Source organism: Dunckerocampus dactyliophorus, chromosome 4 (genome assembly GCF_027744805.1).
Source record: "Dunckerocampus dactyliophorus isolate RoL2022-P2 chromosome 4, RoL_Ddac_1.1, whole genome shotgun sequence".
Lineage (NCBI taxonomy): Eukaryota > Metazoa > Chordata > Actinopteri > Syngnathiformes > Syngnathidae > Dunckerocampus > Dunckerocampus dactyliophorus.
Window position 1 is genome coordinate 183,622 of NC_072822.1, and position 14,462 is coordinate 198,083.

The 14,462-nt window shown below is 48.3% G+C and overlaps 2 protein-coding genes across 9 annotated transcripts in view; both read left to right on the plus strand.

Moving 5' to 3' along the window:
* On the plus strand, positions 1-8,110 carry LOC129180293 (disintegrin and metalloproteinase domain-containing protein 9-like). Of its 4 annotated transcripts, none has more exons than XM_054774613.1 (24): positions 3-146; positions 695-795; positions 976-1,034; positions 1,324-1,402; positions 1,558-1,634; positions 3,046-3,223; positions 3,322-3,387; positions 3,453-3,524; positions 3,616-3,785; positions 3,852-3,933; positions 4,010-4,143; positions 5,022-5,193; positions 5,313-5,405; positions 5,477-5,581; positions 5,659-5,749; positions 5,824-5,929; positions 6,029-6,212; positions 6,274-6,354; positions 6,420-6,525; positions 6,592-6,739; positions 6,799-6,901; positions 6,980-7,006; positions 7,092-7,150; positions 7,230-8,110. In XM_054774613.1, the coding sequence occupies exons 1-24, from the start codon at positions 65-67 to the stop codon at positions 7,303-7,305; spliced, it is 2,451 nt and encodes an 816-aa protein (XP_054630588.1). In that variant the 5' UTR covers positions 3-64; the 3' UTR covers positions 7,306-8,110. The 4 variants fall into 4 exon arrangements, with proteins under 4 accessions (XP_054630590.1, XP_054630591.1, XP_054630588.1 ...); XM_054774614.1 differs by having other exon boundaries at positions 1,561-1,634; XM_054774615.1 differs by lacking the exons at positions 695-795; positions 976-1,034 and having other exon boundaries at positions 1-146.
* ogdha (oxoglutarate dehydrogenase a) overlaps positions 7,329-14,462 on the plus strand; it is a 23,105-nt gene continuing 15,971 nt past the window's right edge. For 4 of the 5 annotated variants that reach the window (XM_054774604.1, XM_054774607.1, XM_054774608.1 and 1 more), the window contains exons 1-2: positions 8,159-8,315; positions 9,178-9,531. In XM_054774604.1, the coding sequence (XP_054630579.1) occupies positions 9,301-9,531 (231 nt within the window). In that variant the 5' untranslated portion in view covers positions 8,159-8,315; positions 9,178-9,300. Of the gene's footprint in view, positions 7,794-8,158; positions 8,316-9,177; positions 9,532-14,462 lie in introns of those variants that run through there. The other variant, XM_054774605.1, reaches the window with a different exon arrangement.

Genomic DNA, 14,462 nt, shown 5'->3' on the forward strand with positions numbered 1-14,462 from the left:
GGAGTATGAACCTACGCGCGGGCTCACCGCCGCCGAGCTTCCACGAAGAAGAACGAGGAAGACGATGATGACCATGGGAGGAAGGGAGACGCTGCTGGAAATCTGCTCTTTGCTGCTTCTGTTGACCGGAAGTTGTCAATGTCGAGGTGAGTGTGGTGGGCGGGGGGGGTCATGACCAAGCTACTCTAGAATCTTCTACTAGCCATCTTCACTGCATAAACAAGTATTGCTATTACACTAGATTACATTACATTATTACGTTGACCTGTTTTAATTTAGCGCCCCCTGCTGGTGTGGAGTGGCACATGACGTCCGCATGTCTTACTGCACTAGGACAAGCGGGCCAGAAAGAACCACGTGAGGCTCCACTCGGTTGGACCTGAACCCCCCCCCCCATCCCGGCTCATGAGCGTCTTAACGACGCCTGTGTTCGGACTTAAGAGCTTTACGTGTTGTTCTGGTCTCAAGTCCAACAGAATCCTTAGCGTCGTTTCAATACCCGCTAGCTTTAGTTGTTTATTTTTATTTGTTTAGTTGTGCCTCTGTGGGTCACAGACAGGTTGATCTTTAAGCAGCTTAGCTAGCGGCGTCACGGTCCTGCCAGGAGGTCATCACTGGGACGCTAAGATAAGTGTGGTGGGGAGGAGGTGGTTGCCATGGTTACAAGTTGTCTTGATTGTATTTCCTGGTTCAGATGCGCAGCAGACGCAGCACCTGTCCGCCTACCAGCTGACTGTCCCTCGGCCAATCGGAGGCCGGTTGAGGAGGGACCTCGGCGGCTCGCCGCCCAATCAGGTGCTGAGATTGAACTTGTTGTCGCTGTGACCTCTGAACTCTGAGGCACCCACTCAGCTGTAGCGTCCACAGGAAGTCCTAAGGAAGAAAGTGCTGACTCGGCCTCATGACTTCCTGTGATGCCAACGTGGCGCCCCTGACCCATTGCACACATGTGACCCTTCTCACTTCCTGTCACAGGCGTCGTACGTGATCAGCGTGGCGGGACGTGAGCATGTGGTGCATCTGGAGAGGAACGGGTAAGTGGTGACCACGTCCTGTTTGGGGTTTTTTATGTGAAAGTCCTCGTTGCTTCCTCGCCACCGTCGTTATCTCCAAGGAGCGTGTTGACATCCGCCGCGCTGATAGCAACACCGCACGCCGCAAGCCGCTATCTGCATGCTGATAACTGCCCTACACAGTGACCTCGCAGCTTCTTTTTGGCTGTTGCTGCTGTGGCTAAAACATCAGCACAAGACGGCGGATGTCTTGGAGGGAGGCGTAGGCAAGAAGGCTGCGTATCAACAAACATGTTGTTGTTGTTGGCAGGCTGCTGCTTCCTGCCAACTTCACCGTCTTCACGTACGCTCACGATGGAGCATGCCGCACGGCCACACCTGCCGTCCAGGTAACCCGCACACACTGATAGTTACTTTAGTTACTTAAGTTACTTTCCTGCAACAACTTTCACACAGCAAAGCTCACAAAAACAGGAAGTAAAAAGCAGCATGTGACACGCTGGCATGTGTGTGTGTGTGTGTGTGTGTGTGTGTGTGTGTGTAGCAGCATTGTCACTACCAGGGCGTGGTGGAGGGCATGGAGGGCTCGTCTGTCGCCATGAGCATCTGCAACGGCCTCAGGTACCAAAATAAAAGCCTTTCTCACAGGAGCCATTATACGCCTTTTCATGTCGCGGTCAGCAGGAGTGTCTTCAGCAGATTGCAGCTCGTCATTCCAGGAAAGAAACAAGACGAGCACACATGACAACTTAGTTTTTATTTTTTCATACATTTCCAATTTATTTTTAATATTTTCACTCTATTCCGATCAAATGACAGCAGTTTTTTGCAGTTGTGCTGTTTTTTTAAATTTTAATTTTCCAACTATTTTGACTTTCTTCGCGTTCATTTTGTTCTTGTCTTCTTTTTCTTCTTTCTTTCTCACAACAATGTGACTTTTTCTGCAAACTCGTTTTGTTTGTTTCTCATAATATCGCTCCTTTTTAAAATGTTTCAACTTCATGCAACTAAAGTGATGTAATTTTTCATACATTTCCAATTTATTTTTAATATTTTCACTCTATTCCGATCAAATGACAGCAGTTTTTTGCAGTTGTGCTGTTTTTTTAAATTTTAATTTTCCAACTATTTTGACTTTCTTCGCGTTCATTTTGTTCTTGTCTTCTTTTTCTTCTTTCTTTCTCACAACAATGTGACTTTTTCTGCAAACTCGTTTTGTTTGTTTCTCATAATATCGCTCCTTTTTAAAATGTTTCAACTTCATGCAACTAAAGTGATGTAATTTTTCCTCATATTATCATAAAATGGTGATTTGTTTTTTCTTGTTAGAGTACAACATTGTTCTCTTAATATTTGGACTTTATTCTGCTGCTTTTTCCACTTTCTTCTTGTTCAGTTTCTTTTCGTAACATGATGGATTTATTATTCTTATAACAGTTGAACTTTTAACCTCTCAAGAATGGCAACTTTATTTTCTGTTTAGTTTTGTATCTGCTAACTATAAAAAAAATTTTCTTTAATATTTCAACTCTTAAATGAAATTATTTTTCTTTTTTATTCTTGTAATATTGTGGCTTTTTTCTCATGAGACTGACTTTTTTCTCTCTATATTTCGACTTTCTTCTTGTAAATTTTCTTCTGCTAATTCTTCTTTATTCCCATAATGTTCTAACTTCTTCCGCAGGCTGATTTTCCAAAAATGTAACAATTTTTCTTCGTAGGTTTATTCTCGTCATATTATACAACTTTTTCTCTTTCGATTTTGACTTTATTCTTGTAAAATCACCACTGTTTTTCCCTTTCTGCTGTTTGTTTGTTTTTTTAATTTTAATTTTCACTTGTAAAACTATGCCAATTTTTTGTTAGATTACAACTTTTTCTCTTAATATTTTGACTTTATTCTTGTAGAATTAGTGCTGATTTTTATTTTTGAATGTGCCATGGGCCAATAAAAAAAGCACTGACGTGCCACAAAAGGCCCCCCCTGCCCTCCAACCGAGTAGCAACTGAGTGTTGTAGTGTTTCCCGTCAGAGGCGTGATGCATCTGGATCACGGCAGCTACGCCATCGAGCCTCTAGACTCCGCCCCCGAGTGGCACTTGCTGTACCGCCTGCAGGACGTGACGTCACAGCCGCGAGGGTGCGGCACCCCGCGTGGCCACACCTCCCACAACCACACAGAGCAGCAAAACATCCACCCGCGCAGCAGGGTGAGTGCACACACGCATGCACGTGCGCACACACACACACACACACACGCATGCACACGCACACATGAAATGCATGTGTGGACGTGTGTGTTGTCCAGGTGAAGCGAGCCGTTCTACATCGAACACACTACGTGGAACTCCTGCTGGTGGTTGACAATGAAAGGGTGAGACACACCCACACGCCCACGTGCACGCCCCTGTGGAGTAATGAGGAAGTGTTGTGTTGCAGTACAAGGCCATGAACAGCAACGACAGTGCCGTGACGGAGGACATGGTTCATCTGGCCAACTACATCGACGCTGTAAACACGCACGCACACACACACACACACACACACACACACACACACTAGCACGGCATGGACACAGTGATACGTGTGCACGTGTGCCCAGATCTACGTGCAGCTGAACGTCAGGGTGGTCCTGGTGGGTCTGGAGATCTGGACCAGGCAGAACCTCATCAGCATGGAGGGAGGAGCCGATGAGGTGCTGAGTCGCTTCACCCAGTGGAGAGAGAAGGAGCTGCTGCCTCGCCACCGCCACGACTCTGCACAGCTCATCCTGTCCGTACGCGCACACACACACACACACACACACACACACACACACTGATGATGGTGATGGTGCAGGAAGAAGAGTTTCGGGGTGACAGCAGGGATGGCGTACGTTTCCACCGTGTGCTCCAGAAGTCATGGCGGCGGCATCAACGCGGTATGTCCCGCGAGCCTTTATTTTGAAAGGTCCACGCTTCCTCGTCACATCGGTGTGTGTGTGTGTGTGTCCCCAGTTCACCAACAACAACGTGGCCGCCTTCGCCTCCATTGTGGCTCACGAGCTGGGTCACAACCTCGGCATGAACCACGACGACACACGCACGTGCACATGCCCCGCCTCCACCTGCATCATGAACTCTGTAGCCAGGTAACACACGCACACACACACACACACTTGTTAGCTGTTATTTCATGTCTACAGGGCTCTAATAACTTTAAAAAGCATACCCTACAACGTCAGAAACAGCTTTTCTATATGTCTCATTTTCTTTTATCATGTCTACTATATTGGGTAATAGGAGTGTCAAGGTGACTATAGGGGTGGTATTTCATGTCTAGAGGGCTCAAATCATGTTGAAAAACGTATTTAGAAGGTGGCAAACAGGTTTTCTATGTCTTATATGTCTTATTTTCTCTTATTATGTCCACTATATTGGGTAATGGGAGTGTAAAGGTGACTATGGGGTGGTATTTCGGTAATTTTTTGTTTGTGTGTTTTTATCTAAGATTATATTTCAGGACAAAGCTTTGTGTTTTTATGAGTGTCAACATTTCAGCCTTTTGTCTTCACAGTCTGCATTTTGCTCAATTATTAACATTTTTATTTTATTTTATTTTTTTGGTTTAATTTTATGTCTGCATTGTGGCTAATGGCCCCCGGACTGCACTTTGGACACCCCTGGTGTAGCTGCTTCAGGAGGCTTCCCAGTCTAAAAGCGCTAAAGAGTTCATGATGCTATGCTCCTGTAACTTATGCCAGCTAGCTCTAACCCTAACCCTAGTCCATCGGTTCTGCTGAGTGGCCTTTCCCCCTCCTGTGGCCACCAAAACAAAGCAAACAAGGGAGCAAAGTGTGGAATAAAATGGCAAGATGGATTAGTTCCTCCAACAAGCAGGGTCAAGAAGATCTGAGGAAAACACTGCCCCCTGGTGTTGTGCTAGAGAATCGCGCGTGTGGTGATGATGCCTTCAGAGTCCAAGAAGCGCCACACCCTTGACGTTGAAGGTCTCCTCGTGTCCCCGCAGAGATGCCGCAAACTTCAGCAGCTGCAGCGCCGACGACTTTGAGAAGATGATCTTGGCGACGGGGGGGTCGTGTCTCCTGAACGTCCCGCAGCCCGACGAGGCCTACAGCGCTCCCAACTGCGGGAACAGACTGGTGGACTTTGGCGAGGAGTGCGACTGCGGATCCCGGAAGGTCTGGAAAGAGCTTGGGTGGAGGGGAGCACGGTGAGACACACACACACACACCCCTGACCTAACAGTGTGTGTGTGTGTGTGTGTGTGTGTGTGTGTGTGTGTGCGTGCGTGTGCCAGGAGTGCGAGAGTGACCCCTGCTGTGAGTTTCAGACGTGCAGACTGAAGCCAGGAGCTCAGTGTGGTGATGGAGAGTGCTGCTACAACTGTCAGGTACTCCAAGGAGGGAGGGAAGTGCTTGCCATGCAAATGACACACGTGTGTGTGTGTGTGTGTGTGTGTAGTTCCTGCCAGGGGGCACGGTGTGTCGCTCCAGCAGGGACGAGTGCGACTTGCCCGAGTTCTGTAACGGCTCGTCTTCTCTTTGTCAAAGTGACGTCTTTGTGCAGGTGAGGCCTCCTGACTCTGTGGGGTGGCTGCCCTCACGGTGGACCCCCTCAGTGACGTGCATGTGTGTGTGTTGCAGAACGGTCAGCCGTGCAGGAAGCAGCAGGCCTTCTGCTACAACGGCAGGTGTCAGCATGCTGACGACCAGTGTCGGAGCATCTTCGGGCCCAGTGAGTTGTCTGAGAGGAGCGGGGGGCTGCGTGGGTAGCGTCCTGTGCTGAAAGAACATGTGCTTCCTCTTCAGAGGCGAAGAAGGCAGACGACATCTGCTTCAAAGATGTCAACAGCAAAGGTGATCGCTTCGGGAACTGCGGCAAGCAAAGCTACCACTACAAGAAGTGTGAGAGCAGGTGACCATGGCGGCGACCCCCCCCCCCCCCCCCCCCCCCCCCCCCAGCCACGCGCACCCACACCCACCCCTGCAACTATGTTTGCCTCTGTCGGCATAGAAACGCCCTGTGCGGGAAGCTGCAGTGCTCCAACGTGCAGGGCGTGAAGGCGTTCGGCATCGAGCCGTCCATCATCAGCACGCGCATCGGCGGCGCCGTCTGCTACGGTGTGGACTTCATGCTGGGGTCGGACGTGCCGGACCCGGGCATGGTGAACGAGGGCACCAAGTGCGGAGAGGGCAAGGTGAGGAGGGGAGGAGAAAGGAAGGAGGAGACAAGGACGCTGACTCCGCTTTCCTCTCCAGGTGTGTCTGAACTTTGAGTGTCGTGGCGTCGCCGACCTGGACTTCGACTGCGACGTGGAGAAGAAGTGTCACGGTCACGGGGTGAGACGCGACCCACTACCAAAGTCACATGACCCCACACTGAGCTCTTTCTCTCTCTCGCTCAGGTGTGCAACAACAACAAGAACTGTCATTGCCACGCCGGCTGGGCTCCGCCCTTCTGTGAGGTGAAAGGTTACGGTGGAAGCGTGGACAGCGGCCCCACCTGGAACGGTACGTGGACGTAACACACCCGCCTGCACGTCACATTGTGGCGGTGACGCGTGTGCATGTCCTCAGACAAAGACACCTCGCTAAGGGACGGCCTGCTGGTCTTCTTCTTCCTGGTTCTGCCGCTAGTGGCGCTGGCGACGTTGGCGTTCCTGCGCAGGGAGCAGATACTGCAGCGCCTCGGCCGCGGGCGCAGGGGGCGGTCACGAGCGTACCAGTGAGTGCCAAACATCACCTCTGTGATTTCCCCACCTTCAGCTGTCGTTGTGTCGCCAGGCCTGATGGCGTCATGTCGGCCAATCCCGGCAGAGGACCGCCTCCCCGAGCGCAGCCGCCGTCTTTCTCCCGGGACAACAGCGACAACGTCCTCAGAGACGGGGTGAGGCGCACATCTTACGTGTTACTCCTTGTACATTTCTTCAAGTCCTCATGGATTCTTCTTCTGCTCATCTCGTAGCATCACGCCCACCTGCTGCCGCCGCAGGTAAAACCCTCGCTAGCCATCACCTCCGTCACGGTGGCAGCGTCAAACACTCTCTCTCTCTCTCTCTCTCTGTGTGTGTTTGTAGGTGGAGGAGACGAGCAGGGCCGCTTCATCATATGCCGCGAGACCGCCACCGCCATCTCTGTAAGCCTCACCGCGCTGTGACCTCTGTGTGACCTGCGTGACATCATAAGATGTGTGGGGTTTTTTTTCTCCCACCCAGGAAACCCAAACCCTCTGTGGCGTCACAGCCTCTGGTGCCTCAAAGACCCGCCCCCCCTCCGCCACCACCTGTCTAGCCACCTCAGCCCCGCCCACTGGGTGCTGTTACCTAGCGACCGCCAGGACGCAAGCCGGGGTGCAAGATGAAGCATCTTGCAGATGACGATGATGATGATGCAACTAATGTTGTTTAGCATGCTAATGCTAGTTGGCTAGCATGGGAAACACGCAAGGATGTTCTTTCTCTGATTGGCTGCTTGGAAGAAGGAAAAAAAAAGACCACTAGGGCAGGAGGTAGCCTGCACGTATGTTGACTTAAAGCACTGCTGCCCCCTGCTGGCACACGTCTGCACTGACATTGGAACGCCCCATCTCGGCATGCAGTATGGCGTTGTCTCGTGATAGGTACGATGACGTCACTGCACGAGTGGCGTCTCCTCAGTTGGGAAAACACAACACACACACACACAGCCTGGAAAATTGTTCATGTCATGTTTACTGCAAATGATTAATGGAGGTCTCCAACCGCGTGATACTTGATGACGTCACACGCAAGTACCATAAAGTACACGCCAGCTTTGTGCTGTTTTTGTATTTGTATTTTAATCAAAAGGGGTGGTTGTGAATCAGAGGTGATGTGTTTTGTTTTTGTAATGTTCACTTATTTACGTGGCGGCATTCATCACTCGGTGAATATTTGAGACAAAATGCATATCTTTGGTATATTGTTGACGTACTGCGTCACTTCACTCGCCAAGGCCTTGCACGTGGCTAATAACAGAAGTTCCAATAAAAATTATGTCGCTCTGGGTGCACGTACATGTAAAAATAAATTTACAAGCACACCATGTTCTCATTAAAGCGATTTATTTTCAATCACAATCGGTCTAGTCATTTTATTTAGATAAGCGAACCTATTTCAGTGATGCACCAATACACTGCGCAGGACGTGAGTCGTGACGTCACTTCCGCCGCGGCCTCGCTTTCACACTTCGGGCGGCGGAGTGACATTCATGTGCCGGGAGAGTCGAAGAAGGGCGTCCGGGCTACCGGCAGAGAAGGGAGTCGCTCCGCAGTTTTTTTTGAGGTTAGTGACCGGCCCAGCGGGCCTGCTTTATCGGCGAAATTCTCCTCCGGTGGCTGTCTGAAGCCAAATAAACATCCGTCCTCGGGAATTGGAGGAAGACAAAAGCCGTTAGCATGCCTGCTAGCTCACGCGCCGTTCGAGGAGACATAACGTCACCAACCTTGACACCACAATCACTCTTTTACCGCAGCTATGGTAACAAGCTACAGTAGATCTGTTGACTGATAAGCTTTCAGCGACACTCGTTAGCCGAGGTAGCTCATAACAAAAGTGGTGAGGAAAATAAAGTCGAAACTACACGCTCGGCGGCTAATTACATTACCTGCTAGCTTACACGCTAGTGAAACCGCCGTTTAGTGTTTGCAGTGAACACTGTTATCTAATGTTATCTTTGGGTTTGGCCATTTGTGTGTTGTTGTTTTTTAAGTATTGTTTTCGTAAGGACCGACTCAGCATTTGGGCTAGGAGACCGTGATTGACAGCCGCCCTGCCCAGTAGAGAAGCTCATACGTCTATTTTTATGCGGGATTTCATGATAAGGCGGCCAATTAGGAGGGAGCTCTGTTGAGTGGGCGGGGCTTGCGCAGGAGCATGGAGGTGGGCTGTTTTGTTAGCGAGGAGAGCGAACAAGGTCAAAACTTTGTTCCGCTGCTCTGCTACTGTCATCACTGTCAACAGCCATGCTTCCTAAAAAAAAAAAAAATTAAGCAGAAACACACTTTCATTTTATGATTTGTTGTCTGTGAGACACTATGATTGACAGCTGAGTTATCTTGACAGCGCCCCCTGCTAGCACGTGACGGTGCCGTGTGACTTAATGTTTGTTGTTAAATAGCTAACGTGAGTGCTGTCCCCATCACAGGGTCTCTCCGTGGACACGTGTGAGTCTTCGTCGCCTACTGCCATCCCTCATTCTGACCTTGAGGACACCCCGCCTTTTTTTGGACTGAGCGCCTCCGTGCGTGTGCCAGCTTAAGGACTTCTTATGCATCGATTAAGGACTTGTGCGGTGCGCTTGCGCCCGCTCACCACCTCGCAGGCGGCTCAGACTGTCGGCCCGAAGCGGCCAATCACAGCCACCTACACAAGGACGTTTCAGTCAATCAGGTGTTACACGGCACCTGTGGCCTCGGAACCCTTCCTGAACGGAACCAGTTCCAACTATGTGGAGGAGATGTACTACGCCTGGCTGGAGAACCCCAAGAGTGTTCACAAGGTGAGCAGCTGTGGCGCCCTCTGCTGGGGGGAAACAATCTGTGCTTTCACCTTTGACCCTCCAGTTGGCTAATGATAGCAGCAGAGTCACATGACCGTGCAAGCATGCAAACATTGTACGGGACGCAGCAGGACCTCCAAGCTGGCTTAGAAATAGAAGTCACATTTGAATGTTCTTATGTGTCTTACAAGTGTAAAAAGAAGTCAAGCAGTCTTAATGGTAGAAAATGCTTCAGTCACACAACTTCCTGTCTATTCTTCTTCTCTTAACTGGCTGTGTGGGCGTAAAAGGAGGCGTGGCTCAAGTAGGAGACTACAAACTGCACGCAAGTCTTTAAATGGTGGAAGTGTCTCACGTAAAAGCAGTTTTAGGATCAATAATGTGCACCGTGCGCAGACGCCAGCAAAGTCACGCCCGATGCCCGGAAAAGGGTGGAGTGCCATCTCTGGGTCGGGGATGAGATCCTGCCCCAAGTGGAGGAGTTCAGGTACTTTGGGGTCTTGTTCACGAGTGAGGGAAGGATGGAACGTGAGATCGACAAGCGAATTGGTGCGGCGTCTGCAGTGATGCGGACTCTACATCGGTCTGTTGTGGTGAAGAGAGAGCTGAGCCGAAAGGCAAAGCTCTCAATTTACCCGTCGATCTACGTTTCTACCCTCACCTGTGGTCATGAGCTTTGGGTAGTGACCGAAAGGACAAGGTCGCAGGTACAAGCGGCCCAAATGAGTTTTCCTCGTAGGGTGGCTGGGCTCTCCCTTAGAGATAAGGTGAGAAACACTGTCATCCGGGAGAGACTCGGAGTAGAACCGTTACTCCTCCGCATTGAGAGGAGCCAGATGAGGTGGCTTGGGCAACTGGCCTGGGAACGCCTTGGGATCCACCGGGAGGAGCTGGACGAAGTGGCTGGGGAGAGGGAAATCTGGGCCTCCCTGCTTAGGCTGCTGCCCCCGTGACCTGATCTCGGATAAGCAGTAGAAGATGGGTGGATGGATGGGTGGCACCTGCTTTCAAAGTGAAAGTAAACACCACCTTCCCATTGGTGGAAATAAAACTCAGCCGTTTGGTTGCAGAGGGTGAGCCGACACTGTCATCAGGTGGCCAAATGGCATCGAGACACACTTGAAAGGCCAACACATGCCTGATAGAGTACATTTGCTGTGTACACGGGAAATACTATGATTGGGCCTTCACCCATGGGGCCCTGTCCCCCCTCGAGACATGGAACGTCACTTCTCTGGTGGGGAAGGAGCCTTAGCTGATGTGAGAGGTTGGGGCATTCTGACTGCACGTAGTTGGGTTCACCCCAACCGACAGTTTGGGTTTTGGAACCAAACTCCTTTAGCGGAGAGGGGAGAGGCGGTGAGCTGGTGTGGGTTTATTAATACCCCCCGGCTCGGTGCCTCTGTGTTGCAGTCATCCACGGTGAATGAGAGGGTCACTTCCCAATGTCTTTGGGTCGGGGAATGTCAGCTCAAAGTACCCAGCCTTCTTGGAGGCTTTCAGGCTATCAGGGGTAGCGGTGTTTAAAATAATCGATTCGGCGATATTACATCGTTCAAGTCAATGTTTTTATATGTATTTTGGGGGTACAGTATTCATTGCAGCTGCTTTTGTCCTGCACTTACACTCCCGGTCACTAGCTGGCAGCGTTGGCAGCACACCACCCAAGCATCTCACAAGAGTTATTCCAGGGTGGCATCTTTACACTATAGTATTGTCGCAGTGTTTAGAGAACAGCTAAAGTTCCAACATCGAGAGGGAATTATGAGATGCTCCGAAGCACATTTATAAATCTGCAATTTGGACTCATTTTGGCTTTTACAGCACCACAGACGGGGGCCCAGATTATGACAAAAGCTACGCCATCTGCAAAATGTGTTACGCGAGAATGAAATACTGCGGAAACACCACGAACCTCCGTGCACATGTTGACAGACATCATGGTGAAGTGGAGGTAAAGGGACAACAAGCAACTCGTCTTAACTAACTCTTGAACAACCTTCATACAAATTTTCTTTTGAATGTGTACTAGTTTAGACAGTAGTTGTTTCCAGAATCATTTTTTTTTTTTTTTAAATTGCAATAATTGTCTTGTCGAATTGTTCTTAAGTCGGGGAAAAGGTAATATTACCAATGATATACCGTAGGTACTACATGTATGTGTATACATCTCCAGTAGACGCCCCTACAACGTAAATAATCCGTTCCAAGAACCTTTATGTTATAGGGATTTTATGTTATACGAAGCGTAAAATACATGTAAATAGCCTAATCCGTTCCAAGATCTTCCCAAACTCACACCTTTGGGCCTTCAAAATATTAAAAGTCCACCAAATATGGTGGGAAAATATAAGAAAACAGCATAAACACAGTAGAGTAACATTCGAATATAAACAAGGGAAAGGCTTCTTGAGACGTCATCTGTACTTCTGTAAAGAAGGTGTCGGACGTTTCGCTCCTCATCCGAAGAGCTTCGTCAGCGAACTAACAAGTGCTTGTAGCCTAGGCCTTAAATACAGTAAGTGTGGGCGGAATTGGTGTGCCAATGCCCTCCTCCTATTGGTTCCTTACACTAAGACTGGGAGGACTATTGTTCATACCCAACTACAGGGAGCTACACTTCCCTTTGATCGGATGTGCTAATGGAAGGAGAGGATTAGACCACAACATCCTCCCTCTTACATTTATCACAACAGGGATCCACCTCTGGATATATACGGGCTAGTTTGGATTTTGACATATGAGTCCTGTGTACAACTTTAAATTGTAGCAAGCTATGGCGGGCACAGATAGAGGTTGAATTGATCATTTTAAAGATTGTATGCCACATGTCACCTGTCAAAGACATATTCAGATCTTGCTCCCATGCCGTTTTAATGTTAGTAAGAGAGGTCTGTCTTATGCCCAACAGTTTGACATAAACCGTAGAAATTAATCCCTTACGTGATGGTTGCAAATCAAGAAGTGCATCAACAATGTTCGTACCAGGAGTCTCAGGGAAATTTGGTAATTGACTATAAACAAAGTGCCTAACCTGGAAATACCGAAAAAGATGGGACCTTAGAAGATTATGTTGTTCCGTTAATTGCTGAAATGACATGAACGTATTATCGACACACAGGTCCCGGAAACACAGTATGCCTCGTCTACGCCAGCACAGAATGGAAGAATGGTCATTTTAATGGAATTGATTCGCCCGGCCAAAGTAGTGAAAAGTGGTGACCACTGCGTCAGACACTGCCTCGTGTGGTTTAATAGGCTCAAAAAATTTTCTTTGAAAAGACTCTTATGCTTTTTTGTAACTGTAATGCCCAAATAAGTAAATTTATTTTCCACAATCTTAAACAGAAATGATGCGTACACTGATGCCGGCGCCCCCTCGTTGACAGGTAAGATTTCAGATTTATTCAGATTTAATTTATATCCTGAAAACTGACCCAAAATTCTTCAGTAGAAGCAGCAAAGCGGGTAAAGAGGTGTCCGGATGTGAAATGAAGCTTAATAAGTCATCTGCATATAGCGCCACCTTGTGCTGTACTCCAGTCCTCCAAATGCCAGATATGTTGTCACAGCTGCGAATTGCTATGGCAAGGGGTTTTATGGCCAAATCAAACAATAAGGGGCTTAAAGGACACCCTTGTCTAGTTCCCCGGTAAAGATTAAATGGTTGTGACACTTGAGAATTAGTGAGGACTGAAGCAGTGGGACATAAGTAGAGTAATTTTATCCAGGTAATGAAATTTGGACCGAAGCCAAATTTGTGTAGGACCGCAAGAAAGTATGGCCACTCTACACGGTCAAAGGCCTTCTCCGCGTCTAAAGATAGCACACACTCCGTGGACCCATCAGAGGGGAGGTACAAGATGTCAAATAACCGGCGCATATTGAAATTGGAATATCGATTTTTTTACAAAGCCCGTTTGATCATCTGATATAACCAGGGGTAGAATGTCCTCCAATCTTTTGGCCAGTATTTTAGCCAGAATTTTAGCGTCCACGTTTAGTAATGAAATTGGCCTATATGATGAGCACTCTGTAAGGTCCTTGTCTTTTTTGGCAATAAGGGTGATACATGCTTCATAAAATGAAGTGGGGAAACTTACCCCGCCTGAATGAGTCGGACAGCACAGTGCTCAACTGTACAGAGAGAGATTGGGGAAAAAGCCTTAAAAAATTCTGCAGGAAAACCATCGGGACCCGGCGACTTCCCAGACTGGAGTGAGGAAATAGCTTGTGCAATCTCCTCCTTTGTTATTGGTCTGTCAAGTCTACTTTTACCAACGAATGAAATCTTGGGGATGTCCAATCTGTTCAGAAAAACATTCATTAGTGTTGGCTTATTTGATTCCGAGGCGTAAAGCTGAGAAAAATAATTTCTGAATGTTTGATTTATTCTTTCATGATCTGAAGTAAAATTGCCATCCTCTGTTTTGATCTTTGTAATGTGTCCCTTAACTTTAGTACCTCTCAACTGGTTTGCCAATAGCTTCCCTGCTTTCTCACCATGAACATAAAACAGAGTCTTACTCGCGGAAAGTTGACGCTCAGCGATGTAAGTTGAAGCCAGATTGAATTGAGTTTGGAGTTCAACACGCCTTTTGTATAAATCAGGATTCCTAGATTGAGAATACTGATGATCCAATTTCTTAATCTTATCTGCCAATTCTAATCGCTCTTGGTGGGCCTCCTTTTTCATTTTAGCAGAATAAGAAATAATTTGACCCCTTATATAAGCCTTGAAAGCATCCCAAACTACTAAGCTAGATATATCTGGGGAGGAGTTTGTCTGGAAAAAAACCAATATTTGCTCTTCGATAAATTTCACAAAATCGCTCTCTGAAAGAAGAGTTGAATTGAAGCACCAGTGCTTGTTAATCCGAGGGCGATTTGGGAGAGCAAGGGAAAGTACAACTGGGGCATGATCTGATATT

What these genes read in the sequence shown, in the direction of transcription:
- LOC129180293 (XM_054774613.1), top strand. Translation starts at nt 65, where the DNA reads ATGATGACCATGGGAGGAAGGGAGACGCTGCTGGAAATCTGCTCTTTG. An exon ending in TGGCCAACTACATCGACGCT is followed by an intron (nt 3,525 to 3,615) that starts GTAAACACGCAC and finishes ACGTGTGCCCAG; the next exon opens with ATCTACGTGCAGCTGAACGT. An exon ending in CCAAGTGCGGAGAGGGCAAG is followed by an intron (nt 6,213 to 6,273) that starts GTGAGGAGGGGA and finishes TTTCCTCTCCAG; the next exon opens with GTGTGTCTGAACTTTGAGTG.